Source organism: Dipodomys merriami, unplaced genomic scaffold (assembly GCF_024711535.1).
Source record: "Dipodomys merriami isolate MVZ:Mamm:240054 unplaced genomic scaffold, mDipMer1.0.p SCAF_99, whole genome shotgun sequence".
Taxonomy (NCBI): domain Eukaryota; kingdom Metazoa; phylum Chordata; class Mammalia; order Rodentia; family Heteromyidae; genus Dipodomys; species Dipodomys merriami.
Window position 1 is genome coordinate 3,029,808 of NW_027206612.1, and position 21,749 is coordinate 3,051,556.

The 21,749-nt window shown below is 50.5% G+C and overlaps 1 protein-coding gene across 2 annotated transcripts in view; it reads left to right on the forward strand.

Annotated features, from left to right (window-relative positions):
* Positions 1 to 21,749, forward strand: part of Eipr1 (EARP complex and GARP complex interacting protein 1) — a 106,993-nt gene that overhangs the window by 12,334 nt on the left and 72,910 nt on the right. Inside the window, exon 3 of one of the 2 annotated variants that reach the window (XM_070014669.1) lies at positions 8,907 to 9,039. The exons of the other annotated variant lie outside the window; for it this stretch is intronic. Coding sequence (XP_069870770.1) covers positions 8,907 to 9,039 — 133 coding nt within the window. The remainder of the gene's footprint in view (positions 1 to 8,906; positions 9,040 to 21,749) is intronic. 2 annotated transcript variants of the gene reach the window in all.

The window sequence follows — 21,749 nt, forward strand, 5'->3', positions numbered from 1 at the left end:
GATGGTGCTCTGAGCACAGAGCATTTAGGATGCTCCTGCAGCTAGGACCTGCCTCCTACTCCTAGCTGGCCTGTCACCCCACAGCCATCCATGTGGAGGAGGGCGCACAGGCCGGGGTGTGGGCTGCAGACGGTGCTGTGGAGGTCACCGTGGGAGGAGGGCCATGGCCATCCTTTGAGCCTTGGTTTCTTTACCTGTAGGTATTTTATTAGAGTCTTATAGATTAAAGCAACTGAAATAAGTAAATACTTAGAATAATGCCTGGAGCATTGTATCAGGTGTTTTTACTGTTTTTGTTGTTTTGCTTTTGGCAGTTGATACCTCACCATCCTGTGTGTGTGTGTGTCTGTGTCTGTGTGTCTGTGTGTGTGTGTGTGTGTGTGTGTGTGTGTGTGTGTCTGTGTGTGTGTGTGTCTGTGTGTGTGTGTCTGTGTGTCTGTGTGCGTGTCTGTGTGTGTGTCTGTGTGTCTGTGTCTGTGTGTGTCTGTGTGCGTGTCTCTGTGTGTGTCTGTGTCTGTGTGTGTGTATTTGGTCCTCTTTTTGGCAGTTCTGGAGTTTGAACTGAGGACTTCATGCTTGCTGGCCAGGTACTCTGCTGCTTGAGCCATGCATATCTCTGGCCCTTTTTGCTGTGGTTATTTTTTTGTTGGTCGTGGGGCTTGAACTCTGGGCCTGGGCGCTGTCCCTCAGCTCTTCAGCTCAAGGCTAGCTACTCTACCACTTGAGCTACAGCACCACTTTTGGGTTTTCTGGTGGTTTATTGGAGATAAGAGTTTCACGGACTTTCCTGCCTGGACTGGCTTTGAACCGTGATCCTCAGCTCTCAGCCTCCTGAGTAGCTAGGATTACAGGTGTGAGCCACCAGCACTTGGCTGTGGTTATTATTATTATTATTTTTTTGGGTCCAGTCGTGAGGCCTGAACTCTGGGTCTGGGCGCTGTCCCTCAGCTCTTCAGCTCAAGGCTAGCGTTCTACAACTTGAGCCACAGCGCCACTTCCGGCTTTTTTCTTTTTGCTTATGTGGTGCTGAGGAATTGAACCCCGGGCCTCATGCGTGCAAAGCAAGCGCTCTACCACTGAGCCACCTTCCCAGCCCGGCTGTGGTTATTTTTGAGATAGACGGTTGCTTTTTTTTTTTCCTGGCCAGCCAAGATGGTGCTCTTCTTACTTATATTTCCCACCATAACTGGGATGACAGATGTTTACTACCATGCCGGGATTTTTCTGTTGAGATGGAATTATGCTTTTTTTCTCTCTCTCTCTTTTGTTCAGGCTGGTCTAGAACTGCAATCCTCCCAGTCTCCACCTCCTGTTCTGTGTGACTGGGATGACGGGTGTTCACACTGCACCCAGCTTTTGGCTGAGATGGGATCTCTTGAATATTTTTTCCAGGCTGGCCTTCGGCTCGGTCCTATCAGTCTTCTCCCAAATAGCCAGAATTGTAGGGGTACACCACTGGTGCTCAGCCCTCGCTATCCTTTTTGAACATAGCTCTGTTGGATATTTCATGAAGACGTGCGTCAGGGACCTGGGACTCCACTGTGAGTAAGGTATGCTGGAAAGCTGGAATGCCCATCGCGTTTAGAGGTGAAGGTTAGGAGACATGTACGAGGCGCTGTGGATGTGGGCTCTTCCCACTTCCGGTCACCTGACTGCCCATGGGTCTCCCCATTTTTGCTGAGCTGGATGCCTGGGGTCTCCCCCCTTCTGCTGAGCTGGCCGTCTGTGGGCTTGGTAGGTGAAGGAGGGACGTAGGACCAGGTCATCCAGCCTGAGTGGAAAGCATTTGCTTCACAAGAGAAGGCGGGATGTGGTGAGAAGCAAGGCCCACCTTGGAGAGGACAAGACGGGCCGTGGAAGCCAGGAAGCCTGTGGCCGGGGACGGGGGGCGCTCAGTGCCTCAGCTGTGCGGGCGCTGCCCCTGTGGCGGGCAGGCAGAGTCAGCCGACGCTGCAGGCGCGCCGCGCAGCGCCTGCCTCCGAGGGTGTTTCAGAGATGTGGCAAAGCGGCGCCGTTAATGCATTCTTTTTTCAGTGTTAATGGATTTCTAATAATGGCAAATTTGTCAAATACTGAAAGAAAAAATTCTCCAAAAACATAAAAATTATTTCTGACTTTGTATATTGCCTTTTAGTCCATGTTCATGTGTGATGTTTTATATAATTGCCTACAGTTTTATGCCTACGTTTTTAAAGCTGCCTATTCTCTATATCACTTTTTGTATTTATACTTCTTAAAGATACATGCTATTCTATAGTATGTCCTTTCAGCTCAATCTTTGTGGTAGGCTTAAGTAATCAAATTATCCTTTCATAGTGGCCCTGCTTTAAGCCCCATGTGGAGGGGGCCACAGGAGGGACAGCCCGGGAACAGCATGGCTGCTACGCACTCAGCCTGTGTTAGTCTTCCAGTCCGTGGGTGGCCGCAGTCTTCCTCCTGTCCTGTGGTTGGTGGACACCTGGCTTTGCCGCCTGCACTGTCCTGAGGAAGTCTCCTGTGATGCTCATCCTCCTCCATGTTCAGATTTGTCTGGTGGGATCACAGTCGTGGGATCGCTGGGTCATAGGATGTGTGCACGTGTATCTGTCCTAAACCTCAGTAGTTTCCACTATAATCACTCATCACTTGACGCTTTCTTCATTTTTAAACATTTGACATTTTTAAGACATGTGACAGGATCACTGATCACGGAGGAAGGAGACTTGAGATGCAGTGACCTTGGGTGTGGAGGTGAAATGAAGCAGTAAACCCATTGTGCAACCAACGGCCCCCTGGTTCTTTGCTCAGGTGTGAGCGAGCAGCTGTCCTCCAGGAGTGCAGGAAGTAGTGCCCTGATGATAGCGGGAGGGTCTCCCTGCAAAATCTGGGAATGACCTGTCTGTGTTAGGCCAGGCATTGCAGTAGGCTGGTGTCCTGGGCAGGCCTGAACGATGCCTCACCCAGCTCTCAGGCTGTGGCTGGCTTCCAGTTCACGGTGATGACAGTGTGTGCAGAGCATGGACCTCCGCAGTCCTCCTCGGGAGCGTGGACCTCCGCAGTACTCCTCGGGAGCGTGGACCTCTGCAGTCCTCCTCCTGAGGGTGGACCTCCACACGTCCTCCTCATGAGGGTGGACCTCCACACGTCGTCCTCGGGAGCGTGGACCTCCGCAGTCCTCCTCGGGAGCGTGGACCTCCGCAGTCCTCCTCGGGAGCGTGGACCTCCGCAGTCCTCCTCGGGAGCGTGGACCTCCACACGTCCTCCTCGGGAGCGTGGACCTCCGCAGTCCTCCTCGGGAGCGTGGACCTCCGCAGTCCTCCTCGGGAGCGTGGACCTCTGCAGTCCTCCTCGGGAGCGTGGACCTCCGCAGTCCTCCTCGGGAGCGTGGACCTCCTTAGTCCTCCTTGGGAGCGTGGACCTCCTCAGTCCTCCTCGGGAGCGTGGACCTCCTTAGTCCTCCTCCTGAGCGTGGACCTCCGCAGTCCTCCTCCTGAGGGTGGACCTCCGCAGTCCTCCTGAGCGTGGACCTCCTTAGTCCTCCTGAGCGTGGACCTCCTTAGTCCTCCTCCTGAGCGTGGACCTCCACAGTCCTCCTTGGGAGTGTGGACCTCCGCAGTCCTCCTGAGCGTGGACCTCTGCAGTCCTCCTCCTGAGTGTGGACCTCCGCAGTCCTCCTCCTGAGGGTGGACCTCCGCAGTCCTCCTCGGGAGCGTGGACCTCCTTAGTCCTCCTCGGGAGTGTGGACCTCCTTAGTCCTCCTCGGGAGCGTGGACCTCCGCAGTCCTCGGGAGTGTGGACCTCCTTAGTCCTCCTCGGGAGTGTGGACCTCCTTAGTCCTCCTCGGGAGCGTGGACCTCCTTAGTCCTCCTCGGGAGCGTGGACCTCCGCAGTCCTCGGGAGTGTGGACCTCCTTAGTCCTCCTCGGGAGCGTGGACCTCCTTAGTCCTCCTCGGGAGCGTGGACCTCCTTAGTCCTCCTCGGGAGCGTGGACCTCCTTAGTCCTCCTCGGGAGCGTGGACCTCCGCAGTCCTCCTCGGGAGCGTGGACCTCCGCAGTCCTCGGGAGTGTGGACCTCCTTAGTCCTCCTCGGGAGCGTGGACCTCCTTAGTCCTCCTCGGGAGTGTGGACCTCCTTAGTCCTCCTCGGGAGCGTGGACCTCCGCAGTCCTCCTCGGGAGTGTGGACCTCCTTAGTCCTCCTCGGGAGCGTGGACCTCCGCAGTCCTCCTCGGGAGCGTGGACCTCCGCAGTCCTCGGGAGTGTGGACCTCCTTAGTCCTCCTCGGGAGCGTGGACCTCCTTAGTCCTCCTCGGGAGCGTGGACCTCCGCAGTCCTCCTTGGGAGCGTGGACCTCCGCAGTCCTCCTTGGGAGCGTGGACCTCCGCAGTCCTCCTTGGGAGCGTGGACCTCCGCAGTCCTCCTTGGGAGCGTGGACCTCCTTAGTCCTCCTCGGGAGCGTGGACCTCCGCAGTCCTCGGGAGTGTGGACCTCCTTAGTCCTCCTCGGGAGCGTGGACCTCCGCAGTCCTCCTCGGGAGCGTGGACCTCCGCAGTCCTCCTGAGTGTGGACCTCCTTAGTCCTCCTCGGGAGCATGGACCTCCGCAGTCCTCCTCGGGAGCATGGACCTCCGCAGTCCTCCTTGGGAGCATGGACCTCCTTAGTCCTCCTCGGGAGCGTGGACCTCCGCAGTCCTCCTCGGGAGCGTGGACCTCCTTAGTCCTCCTCGGGAGCGTGGACCTCCTTAGTCCTCCTCGGGAGTGTGGACCTCCTTAGTCCTCCTCGGGAGCGTGGACCTCCGCAGTCCTCCTTGGGAGCGTGGACCTCCGCAGTCCTCCTCGGGAGCGTGGACCTCCGCAGTCCTCCTTGGGAGCGTGGACCACCGCAGTCTTCCTCGGAACCCTCCACAGTCCTCCTTGGGAGCATGGGACCCTCTATTACTTGAGCCACAGCTCCACTAACAGCGTGTTTGCTTGTTTATTGGAGATAGTAGTCTCTCTTTTTTTAACTTGGATACAGATTTTTTTTTAAATTAATTTACTGTTATTATGGAGAAGATGTACAGAGGGATTACAGTTAAATGAGTCCTTCCACACAGTGTCTTCTGTTCCCTCACTCTCTCCCAGTCCTTCCCTCCCGTCTCCACCCACCACTTGCATAGTTCACTTTCATCAGTGTCCAGTGAGCTCCACTGCTGTACTTTTTCATCCATTTTCCCTCAAGTTCTGTATCTTCCCCCCAGCCCTTCTGAAGATAGACGTTTAATACACCATGCGTAGGTGAAGAATAATCACAAACTAAAAAAAGGGAAAAAAGTTCAATAATAGTCTCTTGGATTTTTCTGTCACCTGGCTTTGAACCACAGTCCTCAGATCTCAGCCTCTTGAGTAGCTAGAATTATAGAGGTGAGCCATCAGCCTGGCCCATGATTATTTTCTTAGTATAATTTTGCCTGTAGAAGAATTATGCTTTCTCATTGCTTTGAGTATTGATAGGAGTATAAATTTGGAAATCATTGTAATTTCTTTTTTTTGTTGTTTTTTTTTTGTTACGGTCGTGGGGCCTGAACTGAGCCTGGGCGCTATCCCTCAGCTCTTCAGCTCAAGGCTAGCGCTCTACCACTTGAGCCACAACACCACTTCCAGCTTTTTTCTTTTTGCTTATGTGGTGCTGAGGAATCGAACCCAGGGCCTCATGCATGCAAGGCAAGTGCTCTACCACTGAGCCACCTTCCCAGCCCCAAATCATTGTAATTTCTATAACAAATATCCAGAAAGGTATATAGATATCATGTTTAATCTTTTCACTTAGTAACCTAAATTTAATTACATTGTAATATAAATGACCATAAGCATTTACATATGTTGGCCTTATTTATTTTTTTTGCCAGTCCTGGGGCATTGTCTGGGCACTGTCCGTGAGCTTCTTTTGCTCAAGGCCAGCACTCTACCACTTGAGCCACAGTGCTACTTCTGACTTTTCCTGTGTATATGGTACTGAGGAATCGAACCCTGGGCTTCATGCATGCTAGGCAAGCACTATGCCACTTACTCACATTCTCAGCCCCTGGCTTCATTTTCAAAAGGAATTAAAATGTGTTAAAATAGTCTTCCCATCTTAGTCACTTCTAACCTGAGGAAAAGAAGCTGACTGGAAAGCAAAACAAGCTCTGGGGGAATAAGGTAGCAGTGGGAGGGGGAGGGCCAAGAAAGAGGGAGACTGAGGATGAATGTGGTCCAGGTAGTTTGTTTGCATGTATGAAAATAGAACAGTGAAACCTGTCAAATGGTTTTAGAAGTGAGAGAAGAGTAAGGTAGAATGATGAGGTGAGGTGATTTGGATACATAATTTAGCAGTGTAGAAATGTTACATTGAAACCCCTTTGTACAAGGAATGCATGATAAATAAGCAAGCATAGGTCAAGCAGATAACAAATGTTTTAAAACACATTACCTTTTCATCTTAGTCACTTCTTTTTCTTTTTTTTTTGCTGGTCGTGGGGCCTGAACTCTGGGCCTGGGCGCTGCCCCTCAGCTCTTCAGCTCAAGGCGAGCGCTCTACCATGTGAGCCACAGCACCACTTTCAGCTTTTTCTGCTTATGTGGTGCTGAGGAATCGAACCCAGGGGGCTGGGAAGGTGGCTCATCTTAGTCACTTCTGACTTGCACCTTAAAGTTTTGAAACTTGTTATTTCTAAGGTGATGTACAGAGGGGTTACAGTTATACAAGTCAGGTAAAGAGTTCATTTCTTCTTGGACAGTGTCACCCCTTGCCTCCCAGTTTGTCCCTCCTGTTCCCACCTACATGTGTATAGCTCATTTTCAACATCGAGTCTAGAGAGTACCATTTGTTCACCCTTTGTCCCTCCATTTCTGTGCCACTGTCTTACCTTCCCAAGGACAGAAAAAGGAACAAAGGAAAAAACTCTCCTTTCTATTTCTTGGAGCTCATTTTGATAAATATTAATTAATTAATTAATTTATGCTGGTCATGGGGCTTGAACTCGGCCTGGGCGCTGTCCCATAGCTCTTCAGCTCAAGGCAAGCGTTCTACCTCTTGAGCCACAGCGCTACTTCTGGTTTTCTAGTGGTTTATTGGAGATAAGAGTCTCACGGGGGGGGGGGGGGGGCTGGGAAGGTGGCTCAGTGGTAGAGTGCTTGCCTTGCATGCATGAGGCCCTGGGTTCGATTCCTCAGCACCACATAACCAGAAAAAAAAAAGCCGGAAGTGGCGCTATGGTCGAGTGCTAGCCTTGAGCTGAAGAGCTGAGGGACAGCACCCAGGCCCAGAGTTCAGGCCCATGACCGGACCCCCCCCCAAAAAAAAAAAAAAAGTCTCACGGACTTTCCTGCCTGGGCTGGCTTTGAACTGCGATCCTCAGATCTCAGCCTCCTGAGTAGCTAGAATTAAAGGTGTGAGCCACTGGCACCTGGCTAGATAAATATTATATATGGCCAGAGGCACACAGGCCTTGTGCCTTTGTGTTCCTCCCCTAAGACTGTCCACCTGTGGCTCACTGTGTGTGGATGTCTAGAGTCCTGTATGTTTTAGATCCCAGTGTATTTTAGATCTAGCTTCTGCATATGAGAGAAAATATGCACCATTTGTCTTGATGATCTTGGCTTACCTCACTTAACATGATTTGCTCTAGGTCCATTCTTTTCCCTGCAAATGACATACTACTATTCTTTTGAATGGCTGTGTAAAATTCCATTGTGATAGGTACCACATTTTTTGGGATCTCATCAATTGCAGTGCGTCTGGGCTGTTTCCATAACTTAGATAATGTGACTAGTGCAGCAGTGAACATGGGTGTGCAAGTATCTTTACAGTATCCCGGCTCGTGATACGCTGGGTAGCTGCCCAGGAGTGGTATGGATGGATTGTTAGGAAGGTCTTTGTTTAGTTTTTTGAGGAACCTCCAGACTGCTGTCCAGGGTGGTTCCCTTTTCCCCCGACCCCGTCAACATTTGTTGTTTGAATTCACAATGTTGGACAACCTAACTGAGATGAGATGGAAGTTCAGCGTTGTTTTGATTTGTGTTTCCTGTATAGCCGGAGATGATGAGCATTTCCTCATGTGTTTCTTTGTCATTTTACCTCTTCTGAGAAGTCTCTCATCTCCTTTGCCCATTTAGTGACTGGTTTATTAGCTTTGGGAGGGGTTAGTTTCTTGAGTTCCTTGTATGCTTTGAATATTAGACCTTTGTCATATATACTGCTGGTAAAGATCTCCTCCCAGTCTGTTGGCTGTCTTTCTTTTTTCTTTTTATCTTTGTTGTTGTTGTTGTTTTCTGTCTTTCTAATTTACTATGTCCTCTGCTGTGCAGAAACTTTGTATTTTGATGTAATCCCATTGTTCAAGTCTCTTGCTTATATGCTGTGTCTCTGGGATTCTTTTAAAAAAGTTTTGCCTTTGCCTATAAGTTCAACTGTTTCTCCTATTTCTTCTTGCAATAATTTCAAAGTTTTAGGTCTGACATTGAGGTCTTTGATCAACTTCCTTCCTTCCTTCCTTTATTTCTTTATTTCTTTCTGCCTGTACTGGGGCTTGAAGTCAGGGCCTTGATTGACTTTTTCTTTCAATAGTGGTGTTATATACTCAAGCCATACCTTCAGTTTTGTTTTTTTGCTAGTCAGTCAGAGATTTGGGTTTCAGGAATTTCTCTTTCCAGGCTGGCCTACAAACACAATCTACAGATATGAGCCAGGTGAGAGCTGGGCAACAGCTTACCATGTAAAACCCTGCACAGGGACGTTGGAGAGACAGTAGTAGGCATCAGACTACAGGAGTGCTATAATGCTACTGTAAATATCGTAGTGAAAGCTGCTTCTGCTTTGAAATACATTTTTGATTCTTCTTGTGACCATGAAGCTTTTTTTACAATACCAAGGAACTGAGACCCTGATATGACCCTTTTTTTCTTTATAGATTCACATCATAGATTTCGATGATGAAAATAACATTATAAATAAAAATGTTCTCCTCCATCAAGTGGGTGAGATCTGGCATATCAGTGCCAGCCCCGCAGATAAAGGTGTGCTGGCAACCTGCTACAACAAGAGTAAGTGTGGCTTTATTTGGTACTTGTTCACCCCTTGGGCTGAGATGTCAGGCTGATCTTGTATGGCTCATAGGGCAATGCAGATTTGTACAACCTGACTGTCGATGAGGGTGGGGCCCGCAGGAGAAGCTGCGGGCGTGTGTAGATGCTGAGGGTGTCCTTGGACGCAGACTGGGATCTTAGCTGGGTATATGAGTGGGTATTGAAGGGCTTACTACAAACCTGGGTTCGAGGGTGTGTTTGCTCATGCCTTTTATGTATGTATGTCACGTGGGTGTGGTATATGCGCTCCCACATTCCCCGTGTGTGTCATGTGTGGGTGTGCTGTGCATGCTCACACTGTCTCTGCATATGTCATATGTGTATGCTGTGTGTGCTCACACTGTCCTTGTATGTGTGTCATATGTGGGTGTTCTGTGTGTACTCACTGTCTGGGTGTGTGATATATGGCTGTGATCTGTGTGTGCTCACACTGTCCTTGTGTGTGTGTCATGTGGGTGTGTTGTATGTGCTCACATTGTCCTTGTATGTACCATGTATGTGTGCTGTATGTATTCACACTGTTTGTGTATGTCTAATGTGTGGGTGTGATCTGCATGTTCACATTGTCCCTCCTTGTATAACATGTGTGGATGTGCTACATGGCTCACACTGTCCTTGTGTGTCACGTGTGTGCTCACATTGTCCTAGTATATGTGTGCCGTGTGTACACACACTATCCTGTATGTGTGTCATGCATGGGTGTGCTGTGTGTGCTCATACTGTCCCTGCTCGTGTAACATGTATGGGTGTGCAGTGTGTGCTCATAAAGTCCCTGCTTTTATGTCAAGTATGGGGGGCTATGTGTGCTCCCACTGTGTGTGTGTGTGTGTGTGTGTGATGTGTAGGTATGCTGTGTGTGTTCACTCTGTCCCTGCGTGTCATGTGTGGGTGAGCTGTGTGCTCACACTGTCCCTTCACGTGTGTCATGTGGGTGTGCTCACACTTCCCATGTGTCCTGTGGGCATGGTCTGTGTGTTTACACTGTTTGCATGTGTGTGTCTTGTGTGGGTTTAATCTGTGTGTTCATGCTGTCCCTGCATGTCTGTCATGTGTGTCCTTTTGTGCCCACACTCTGTCTGAGTGTCCTGTGTGGGTGTGCTTTTTCTCTGTGCTGTTATAGGCAGGGGCATTTCCCCCCAAGGGGTTCCGACATCTTCAGACACTGCACATGTGATTGGATGCCACTCTGCCCGGAGAGGCACAAGGGTGTGCAGCCTGGCTGCTCTGGCAGCTAGCGCCAGGGCCAGGGAACCTGGCAGTGGCAGTGCCACGCCCGAGCTCACGGCACTCATGCCAGCCCGGGCACAGTGTTGGCAGGAGCTTCTCAGACTGGGTATAGCACCTTTGGGGCGGCTGGCAGTGTGGGGCGCTGGAGCTACAGGATAAATGTGGTGTGTCTGTCTGTACTGTCAGTTGTATTTGATTTTAAGCAATGAAAGCATTATTCATGAATGTAAATATGTTACCAGGCAGAATGCAAAATTTCCAAGAGTCATGAATAAAACATGAGATTGCTAAGGGCAGGGGTCCCTTCAGAGAGCGTGTTATTTATACACTTAACAGTTTGTAAGGGACGTAGCCTCTTTCATGAACTTTCCCTTTCCTTCCCCTGGTGAGTGGCAGAGAAAAGGACAGCAGCTCAGTTCTGCATGGAGCAGGGGCCGTGGAAGGGAGCTGCAGGTGCAGATAGGCAGATTTGCAACACAACCGTTCTGGTGACCATTCTCCCCTCTCACTTCTTCTCTGTGAGTACTGAGGGCCAGGGTGGCCGGCATATGCTCCTCTGAAAACGCGGCCTCCTCTTCTGTGGCTTCTCTGAGCCCCAGTGGGAGCCTCTGCTCCTGTAGACTCAAGCTCACCCCGAGGTGAGGATCGGACGCCGTCTGCACACCTGGATCCCGTACGGGGAATGCTGGCCTGCTCTCCACTCCTGTCCTCTGACGTTGGCCTCCTCACCTGTTGTTTTTGTCTTCTGGTTCAGGTTTAGCTCCATTTCTGTGGGAACTAGACAGGAAAATACTGAAACATGTTGCTAGGCAACATTCTCATAGTGGATGAAGAGGTCCTGGTGGGTCCTTTGCATCTGGACCGGGTCTAGGACTGAATTCTGTAGAGGGTTTGGCTCTGGGCACGCCTGAGGGCAGTGGTTGGTCCTGCGAGAAGCCCTGCTCTTTCACCCTGGGGCAGGCATCGGGTCCTTCAATCATGAGCCTCCTGCAGAAGCTGAGGCAGGGCCCGGGCACCTGATGTGCCTCTGGGACAGATTCCAGGCCACTTCCCCTTGTACTGGTATGCTGATGGTGAGAGTGAATGCTTCCTGTGTTCTTGGTTTCATGTGCTTATCTAGGAAAGTGGGAGTTGGCTTTACTCATGATCCTGGGCCCAGAAAAGGTGATATACTTGAGAGAGAAGGGGAGGGAGGGAGGGAGGATGGATGGTAGACGTGTAGATGTGTGGCTGGGGAACAAGGACTTTTGGAGGCCCCCAGGGTGCCTCAGTGCCTGTTGTATTGCTGTCTTGTGGATGGAAGGCTTTTTTTTTTTTTTTTTTTTCAGATCCCTTCCTCAGTTCAGATGTTATGTGAAAGCATCACGGCATTGCCAGTCCCTACCTTTAATTTTCATGCAAACTGTGATATGGAATGAACATTTGTATTTCATTTAATGATGTGGGTATGTCCTGAGAAATGCATACGAGGCGACTTTTCATTGACATCAGAGTGCTTTTCCACATCTTGATGGTGTGACTTACCACAATCTAGGCTCCACAGCATGTATTTATGTTCTATCCTGTTCTCTTGGGCCTTGAACTAATCAACATAAGGGCCAAATCCAGCCTGAGACAAAATCATATGATCAGAAGACCTGGTGAAGTCAGATGTGGTGACCCAGAGTGGAAAGTCCACTGCAGTAATTACTACTCAAGTCTTATAGTAGCTCATTACCATTATCAAGTGTTCTGTACTGTTAGAAATGTTTTTATATTTAAAAATTTTTAAAGTTCATTTTACGTTGTATATTATTTCTTTTTTATTTAAATCTTACTATAAAGGTGATATACAAAGTACCTTTCTAAGTACCTTTCCTTCCTTCCTTCCTTCCTGTTGTATGGCTTGAACTCTGGGCCTGCATGCCATCCCTCAGCTCTTCAGCTCAAGGCTGGTGCTCTACCACTTGAGCCATAGTGCCACTTCTGGCTTTTTTTTTCTTTCTGTGTATGTGGTGCTGAGGAATTGAACCCAGGGCCTCATGCATGCAAGGCACTCTACCACTGAGCCATCTTCCCAGCCCAAAAGTACATTTCTTTTTGGACAGTGTCACCCCTTCCCTCGCTCTTTCCATTTTTTCCTTCCGTCTCTACCCATGAGTTATATAGTTCATTTTCAACAGTGTCCTGGGAGTACCATTGCTGCTTTTATATACTGTTACAGTTGTACAAGCTGCACTTTTGTAGACTGGCAGCACTCTGGCTGCAGACCAGCAAGCAGTGTATAGTGCTCCAAGCCTGCAGTATGATGGAACTTTCTGGTTCCATGGAAATCATATGGGAGCCATTGCACGTGCAACGGAAGGTCACCATGCAGAATATTGCTGTGTTTTATGGATCTTAGTTCTCCTCTGACTAACACATGGACTGACTAACACATGGACTGACTAACACATGGACTGACTGACCTGCCTTTTTGGAGTGTCTGCCAGCCAGTGGCAGTTGTGGTGGCTTCTCTAGTGGCGAGACGGAAGTACAGACTCACCAAAAGCTGAATTGATCTGTCTGTTCTAGGATTATTACAAGGTTTTACTTAAGGTTTTTTTTTTTTTTTTTTTTTTTTAATTTTGGCTTGGGGTTTGTAAAGAAGTAATTCAGTGAGGTGACTTGGTGTAGTAAGAGATAGGAAAATCGCAGAGAGGTATCAGTCCACCCAAGTTATGGGGAATATATTGTTTTAGCTCAGTGACACCGAAAAGTTTATGCTTTATCAACTGCATCATTCAGCCTATTCTAATTAATAGTCTCTTAACTCTAACTGTAAAGACATCACAGACATAAATTCTCCACCTACCTTCATTTTGTTTACCCCCTCCCCCCCCAGGAAGATACAAAGTTGCTGGAGGTCTGGATAGAGAGCTCTGCGTTGGAAACCTGAACGGGTAGTTTTCTGTAATAGAGGAAGCAAAGACCACACAGTGGCCTGTACCTGGGGAGACCAAGAGAGACCTCAGGACACTGTACCTGGAGGTGTGGACAGAGAGGGAGACCTCAGGACTCTGTACCTGGAGGCCAGGACAGAGAGGGAGACCTCAGGACACTGTACCTGGAGGCCAGGACAGAGAGGGAGACCTCAGGACACTGTACCTGGAGGCCAGGACAGAGAGGGAGACCTCAGGACACTGTATCTGGAGGCCAGGACAGAGAGGGAGACCTCAGGACTCTGTACCTGGAGGCCTAGACAGAGAGGGAGATCTCAGGACACTGTACCTGGAAGCCTGGACAGAGACTGTACAGTGTCCTAGAACACTGTACCTGGAGGCCTGGACAGAGGGGGAGACCTCAGGACACTGTACCTGGAGGCCTGGACAAAGAGGGAGTCTCAGGATACTGTACCTGGAGGCCTGGACAGAGAGGGAGACCTCAGGACACTGTACCTGGAGGTGTGGACAGAGAGGGAGACCTCAGGACACTGTACCTGGAGGCCAGGACAGAGAGGGATCTCAGGGCAATGTGGTTGAAGCTCTCTTTGCTAGAAGGGAGACAAGTGACTTAATTCTTTTGGCTTTCATATTTTTCTCATCCGTATTTTGCGTTTGTTGATGACAATAACAGTGAAGATACAATGGCAGCTCTAACCATGGCTTCTGTGCCAGGCACAGGACAAGTAGTTATAAGAGTAGCATATTTAGTCCTCTCCTCCTGTTTGCGTTTTCCCAGTGATGCACTTGGTAGGCCAGCAGCATAGGTAGTGGGTTTGAGGCTGGCGCTGACCATAATCCTGGATAGCAAAATCTCAGTGGAATCACAAAGACCAGAATCTCTTTTAAGGTCTAAAATCCTCAAGTTGGAGTTGTAAAAGGTTGGAATTCTGAAAAGTACCCCAATCCACAATTGCTGTTGGGAAAACCCAGTAGGGTAGAAAGCCAGGATCTGGAGAAGGGGTTAGTGATTTTCAGTTGTCTGCTGTACAGATGGATGGTCACAGCAGCTGGTGTGACCTAAATGGACACATCCATCAGGCCCTGGGAGAAGGAAGCCATCTTCTTGTCACAGGGAAGACTTGGATCATGTAAGTCAGCCAGCTCCGATAAGCTCTGGGGATCGCCTGTCTGACCCTCAAATCCACTTGTTTATCGGCCTATTTTATTTTTCCTCTTTTAATTTTTTTCCCCACTATTTTTCCTTCTTTTTTTTTGTTGGTTGTGGGGCTTGAACTCTGGGCCTGGGCGCTGTCCCTCAGCTCTTCAGCTCAAGGCAAGTGCTCTACCACTTGAGCCACAGCGCCACTTCTGGTTGTCTGGTGGTTAATTGGAGATGAGAGTCACACAGACTTTCTTGCCTGAGCTGGCTTTGAACCATGATCCTCAGATCTCAGCCTCCTGAGTAACTAGGATGACAGGCGTGAGCCACTAGCGCTCAGCTTTCCCACTACTTTAAATTGTCAGCTTTATTTTCTAAAATGTCACTATGGAGCCAGAGGGATGACACACATCTGTAATCCCAGCACTGGGAGGTGGAGGCAGGAAGGGAGACTTTGAATTTGAGGCCAGCCTGAGTTACAAAGTGAGATCCTATTTCAGAAAACCAAACCAATACAAAACTAGGCAAAACCAAGCCAAAGTAAGTAAATATCCTGAAATTTTTATTAATTTTTCTAGAATTATACTCTTCTGGATTTTAGACTTCAGGGATTTTGGTATTTCAAGGTTCCCTCAAATAGCATTATGCCATTTGAGATGGTATCTTTTGGGATTCTGGCAAAAATCCATGTCAGGCAAGCATTTTGTAAATACACCTTGCTCTAAACTGTTTTCTTACTGTTTTATTCCTTGTAGAATGACGACATAATTGCTAAGATGTATGGTACTTGTTCATAGAAGTTCATACTGGAGTGGACTGGGCTGCCATCCTGTGCTCAAAGATGGGCTGCAAGCTTTGGGTTAGGAGTTGCATGTGAGCAGAATCTTCTGAGTATCATGCAAGGAGATTTGACTGTGCGCTCTTAGCTGAGCCCTGCCGAGTTCATTGGCATCAGGCTGTGGAGAGGGTGTGAATTGTGGGTCACCTTTGTGGTCAGCTTACAGAATTGGGCTGTGTTCCAAGCATGGGGAAAGCTTCTGTTTGGCTTCCTTTTTGGGGCCGATTTTGTGCACTGCTTGCCAACCTCTTTGAGTCCCATTTGTATCATTTCTTCGTCCTCATTGACTTTCTGCAGCAGCTCCAGACTTGGTATCATCTGGATATGTAATTAATGCGCTGTTTACTGCTCCTTCTAGATCACTAATGAAGATGTTAAATAGGGCCTGGTCCCCAGAGCACCCTGGACGCCCCTCACAGCAAAATGTTGTGTCGTTGATCAGTGTGCTTTGTTTATGGTCCTTCCTCTGGGTCTCAGCCCATTGGGGGTGCTTAGACAAAACCCAGTCTGAATTCATCTTTCTAGCACGACTGTAGAGCAGGGGGCCGGCTTCCTCCTGCCTCTCCAGAGGGGCTGTTGGAGTTCTCTCCCTCAGCCTGGTGGCTTACCTTTTGTCCTTGGCCTCCTTTCCCTCCCTTCCCTCTTTCCCTCTTCCCCCCTTCCCTCTCTCTTCTTGGGCGCCTACGGAGCTGCTTCAGAGGTGCCAAGAAGGAGCAGTTGGCCAGCTGTGTGAGGCCAGGACCTTGTCAGGAGGGGGCGGCCATTCCTCTCGTCTCCTGAGGTGCTGGGCAGCCTTCCCCACTCAGCACCCAAGGCCTGGGGGGTTGGCATACACCGTGGGGGAGGGGCCTCTGCCTCGGTCAGGCTCTCACACCAGATGTGAAGCAGCCTGTCTGTCACTACTTCATACGTCCCCGGTGTTCCACGAGCCAGCCGTGTGCAAGGCACACATGGGCCTCCAGCCTGCACACAACTCTGTTCGGCTTTCTGATGGAGGGGACATCTTGACGGCCTTATTCTGCTTTGCTGGGGCACTGAGGTGTTTGTGGCTTGAACTGCCTTGTCACGTCCAAGACTGTGGCAGGACGGTGTGGTCAGGAGGACCCCAGTCAGGTGGCTGGCGGCGTGAAGGAGCCTGGCTGGACAGCCGCTCTGGGGTGGTTTACTTGACATCATTTCTATAGATGCCCTTCTGGGAAAAAGTAATCATTAGGCTTTTCCTTGTGCTAAGTGAGCCCCATAGGACAGAAGAACCCGTGGCAGTGGAAGGGCAGGCATTGTGATGGGGTCTGCTCGTGAGCCGTGCATGTCTGGGCGGTAAGCAGGATGGTCAGGACCCTGCCCATCCAGCATCACTGGCGTCTGCACATGGAATGTGCTCCGAGAGATTGCGTTGTTGAGCTCGGGCCACAGTGTGCTTCCAGCAGCCTGGATGGTATACATCACCGCAGCAGTGCACCCACGGCCCATAAACACAGGTGGACAAGGCAGTTACTGGCCAGCTCAGCATATCTTACTGTTGAAGTAGAGGGAATACACTCCAACTGGGATTTTGAGGGTGAGACCCTCAAAATCATTTAGTACAGAATGCAGCGGAAGACACATATGCTTCTTGCTGGCTAGCTGAGGCTGACTACAGTGATAATTTATGTGCAGGCCCCACGAATGATGCTACATATACCCAAATGGGCTTTGGCAGAATAAAGGGCTTCCACCTCTATTTTAAAATAATACTGAAAAGTCCAGTATGGTAAATACATGTCAGTAAGACAGTTTATTATCATTATCAAGTATTACGCTCTGTCTGATCGTATGTACTGTGTTTTATAGACTGTCCTGCAAGGCGCTTTGCTGCCCCAGCATGGCCACAAACCTGTGAGTGCTGTGTGTGGCAGCATTATGTTGGCACAGTGTCACTAGACATTAGGAACTTGGAGCTGCATTGTAACTGTGTGGGACTGCTGTGGTGGTGTACATGATGCTGTTGGCATGATCACCACGTGCCCATGACTGTCATGTCTTTTCTTTTGCAAAATTGAGTGTAATGACTATCTGTGAATCTAGAGTCTGTTTGGTCTCCTAATTTTATTTTGTTTTTGTTGTTGTAGACATGGTATGCAGAGGGATTACAATGACAGGAGTCAGGAATGAGTACCTTTCCTTTTGTACAGTGTCTTCTGTTCCCTCATTCTCTCCCAGTTCCTCCTTCTGTCTCCACCCACAAGTTGTTCAGTTCACTTTTACCAGTGTCCAGTACGCTCCACTGCTGCACTTTTCCCCCTGCCCCCGTAAGTTCTGTACGCTTATCCCCAACCCTTCTGAAGATGTATACTTAAATACACGAGGTAAAGAAGAATCGTCACAAATGAAAAACTAAAAATAAGAAAGGAAAAAAAGGAGTCTCTTGTTTTCATGGAGTTTGTTTCATTATGTGTATTATTTTATGTAAATATGAAGAGGTACTGAGGCATTGTACCTTTCTGTTTCTCTCCTAAGAGTATCTTCTTTTGATCTCACTGTGTGTATCTAGAATCCTGTATAATTTATCATATCCCAGTGCATTTTAGATCTGATTTCTGTATATCACAGAGAATATGTGTTACTTGTCTCTCTGAGCTTGGCTTACCTCACTTACCGTGATTTGTTCTAGCTCCATCCATTTCCCTGCAGATGACAGTCTTTACAATGGCTGTGTAAAGTTCTTTTGTGTATAGGTACCACATTTTTTGGATCCACTCATCTATTGTGGGGCTGTTTCCATATCTTGGCTATTGTGAATAGTGCAGCAATGAACATGAAAGTGCAGATGTGCTTATCGTGTTCTGGCTCAGGATGTTCAGGGTAGGTGCCCGGGAGTGGTATAGGGAAGGTCTATGGTTAGTTTTTTTGTGGCCTCCTAGTAATTTGAAGTGTGCAAGTTAAATATATATTGAAGCCAACCTGGCTATCCTAGGATAGCCCTAGAGGAAAATGGCAAACCTAGTGGGTGAGGTTGCTCCGTGCCTTTCGTGGTTTGTAGCTCTGTCCTGTGCCTCCTTTGTATAAGGTACCAGAGCGGGTGCTGGACCAAGATGATGAGAGCAGGTGTGGTGACGATGGTGTTAAGAGTGGGGTGGTGGAGTTGATGATGCTAGAGATGATGGTATGGTGAGGGTGCTGGGGGGCTGGTGGAGGTGGGGTCGGTGGTGGTGGAGATAGAGAGGGATGGTGGCAGGGTAGAGATGGAGAGAGGTGGTGATGGGATAGATGATGATGGGGTGCAGATGGAGGGGTGGTGGTGGTGCAGATGGAGAGGTGGATGGGGGCAGGGTAGAGAAGGAGGGGTGGTGGTGGTGGTGCAGATGGAGAGGTGGATGGGGGCAGGGTAGAGAAGGAGGGGTGGTGGTGGTGGTGGTGGTGGTGCAGATGGAGAGGTGGATGGTGGCAGGGTAGAGAAGGAGGGGTGGTGGTGGTGCAGATGGAGAGGTGGATGGTGGCAGGGTAGAGAAGGAGGGGTGGTGGTGGTGGTGGTGGTGCAGATGGAGAGGTGGATGGTAGAGAAGGAGGGGTGGTGGTGGTGGTGGTGGTGCAGATGGAGAGGTGGATGGTGGCAGGGTAGAGAAGGAGGGGTGGTGGTGGTGGTGGTGGTGGTGCAGATGGAGAGGTGGATGGGGGCAGGGTAGAGAAGGAGGGATGGTGGTGGTGGTGGTGGTGGAGATGGAGAGGTGGATGGTGGCAGGGTAGAGAAGGAGGGGTGGTGGTGGTGGTGGTGGTGGTGGTGGTGGTGCAGATGGAGAGGTGGATGGGGGCAGGGTAGAGAAGGAGGGGTGGTGGTGGTGGTGGTGGTGCAGATGGAGAGGTGGATGGTGGCAGGGTAGAGAAGGAGGGGTGGTGGTGGTGGTGCAGATGGAGAGGTGGATGGTGGCAGGGTAGAGAAGAAGGGGTGGTGGTGGTGGTGGTGGTGGTGCAGATGGAGAGGTAGATGGTGGCAGGGTAGAGAAGGAGGGGTGGTGGTGGTAGTGGTGCAGATGGAGAGGTGGATGGGGGCAGGGTAGAGAAGGAGGGGTGGTGGTGGTGGTGGTGGTGGTGCAGATGGAGAGGTGGATGGTGGCAGGGTAGAGAAGGAGGGGTGGTGGTGGTGCAGATGGAGAGGTGGATGGTGGCAGGGTAGAGAAGGAGGGGTGGTGGTGGTGGTGGTGGTGCAGATGGAGAGGTGGATGGTGGCAGGGTAGAGAAGGAGGGGTGGTGGTGGTGGTGGTGCAGATGGAGAGGTGGATGGTGGCAGGGTAGAGAAGGAGGGATGGTGGTGGTGGTGGTGGTGGAGATGGAGAGGTGGATGGTGGCAGGGTAGAGAAGGAGGGGTGGTGGTGGTGGTGGTGGTGCAGATGGAGAGGTGGATGGTGGCAGGGTAGAGAAGGAGGGGTGGTGGTGGTGGTGCAGATGGAGAGGTGGATGGGGGCAGGGTAGAGATGGAGGGGTGGGGTCATGGTGGCAGTGGAGGTGGTGGTGGGTTAGGGATGGTGACAGTGGGGGCGATGGTGGGGTTGGTGTTGTACCGCACAGCTGTAAATACTGTGTGGGCTCAGCCAGGCACCCCTCACCAGGGAAGTTTCGACTCAGAATGGGCAGGAGGTCACTGAGCAGAGTCCATGGGTGGCACCCCCGGCTGGCCACAGATCGTTCGTCCAGGTAAAGTGAGGCTGGGCGAGGTGAAGGCCAGTGACTCTCTGAGCTGAGTCACACAAGGCCTGATGTTAGTCCCTGCTCCCCTGTTCCGGTCAGTGTGACTCAGGGTTACTCTTGACCTGGGTTATGAAACTACAAAAATAGTCTGTGAATCTGGGTGCCGGTGGCTCACACCTGTCATCCTAGCTACTTAGGAGGCTGAGATCTGAGGGTCACCAGTCAAAACCAGCCCGGTCAGGAAAGTCTGTGACTCTTATCTCCAGTTAACCACCAGAAAACCACAAGTGGCACTGTGGCTCAAGTGGTAGAGCACTTGCCTGGAGCTGTAGAGCTGAGGGACAGCGTCCAGGATCAGAGTTCAAGCCCCATGACTGACCAAAAAAAAGGGAAAAGTCTGTGAAAAGGCAAGAGCTGTGATGCAGGAGAAACCCGCTCATGATGTGGTGTTGTCAGGAGACAGATGGGGGCTGATACCCCTGAAGACACCGGCTGTCCTTATGATGGAGGGCTGGTGTGGGAGGCGGCGGCAGAGGGCTGGCATGGTCAGCTGTGTGACTGCCAACTTGCTGAGCTTGCCCGTGGGTGGCCGCTGAATGAACGCGTCTGCACTCCATCTCCTGCCCTGCATTGGAGTGAGAGTGGTGCACGTGAGGATTAGCATGAATTTTTCAGCAGAGGAAGGTGAAATGTCAGGAAGACGGTCGATCCTGCTGATGCTGATCTTCAGGAAGTTGGCGCCGTGGGGCGTGGGCAGAGCAATGCGGGTGAAGCTGGGGTCCCCCTGCCGCGAGCCCGCCCCGGCGCCGGGGTGGTCAGGCTCCCCTCCCTGGGGCCCTGGATGGGAACAGCTCAGATGGTTGCTGCTGCTTTGGCACCTGCTAATCGAGACCCCATGTGAGCGTCAGCTGCTCAGAACCAGTCTGACCTGACCTCATTAGCCCATTTTCTCCTTGTCCAGCAGGCCCAGCTTGAGTCTCCAGTTGCCATCTGAATGGATGCAGTTTACTCCTTTAACCACTTTTCCTGAACATACAGATCTGAATACTCAGCTCCTCCGATTCTCAGTAGCTGGTGTGGTGAAGCCTGAATTCCTTAGTAGTCAGTGGGATGAGCAGAGGCTTGGGGTGAGGGAAGTGGGAAATTTATTGGGACTCGAATCTTTCCTGTAGCTGTCTCTAGGCCTTGGCGTGTTGAGCTGGGGCCCTGCTTTCTTCCTCTGTGAACACTTTGTCTCCCCTGTTCCTCAGGCTCTGGGTGAGCACTGGGCCCTGGGTGTTGTGATAATTCTGAGCCGGCTTTGCATGCCGTCTTCCTGCAGAGTCCATCTTGCCTCTCAAGGACCGCCCTCGTCCACCCTCCCCCATTGTGTGTGGGGCTATGCGTGGGGAAGGGCCACCTTCCAGCCCTCCTCCCAGCTCTGCTGTCTCTGGGAGCCTTCGGTTGTCATCAGATCCCAGGCTCCTGGGTTTTGCCAGGCTAGAAGGTCAGGCGATTACCGTGGTAGAATTTCTAGGCATGTTTGCAGGATGCTGAGGTGGGGTTGTGTGTGTGGAGAAGGGTTGCCGGATAAACACAGGACACACTGTTTACCTGGAAGAGCAGTGTTTTTCTTTCTCATTCTGGCAGCACTGCTCATTGGCGCACCTCAGACATAAGGTTTAGCAGGTGCTCTCCATTCCAGAATCATGCCATGGCCCTGGGCAGGATATACCCATAAGAGAGGCAAACCCGAAGCTTTAACCATCAAAAGGCACCGATCAGTCACAAAAACAACTTGCTTTTACTTCCAGAGCACAAAGGAGTGTCAAGGCCGTCATCCTTCCCCAGGGAGCCTGTCTGGTGCTTTTCCACTGTGCCTCTCAGTCTGCACTTGGTG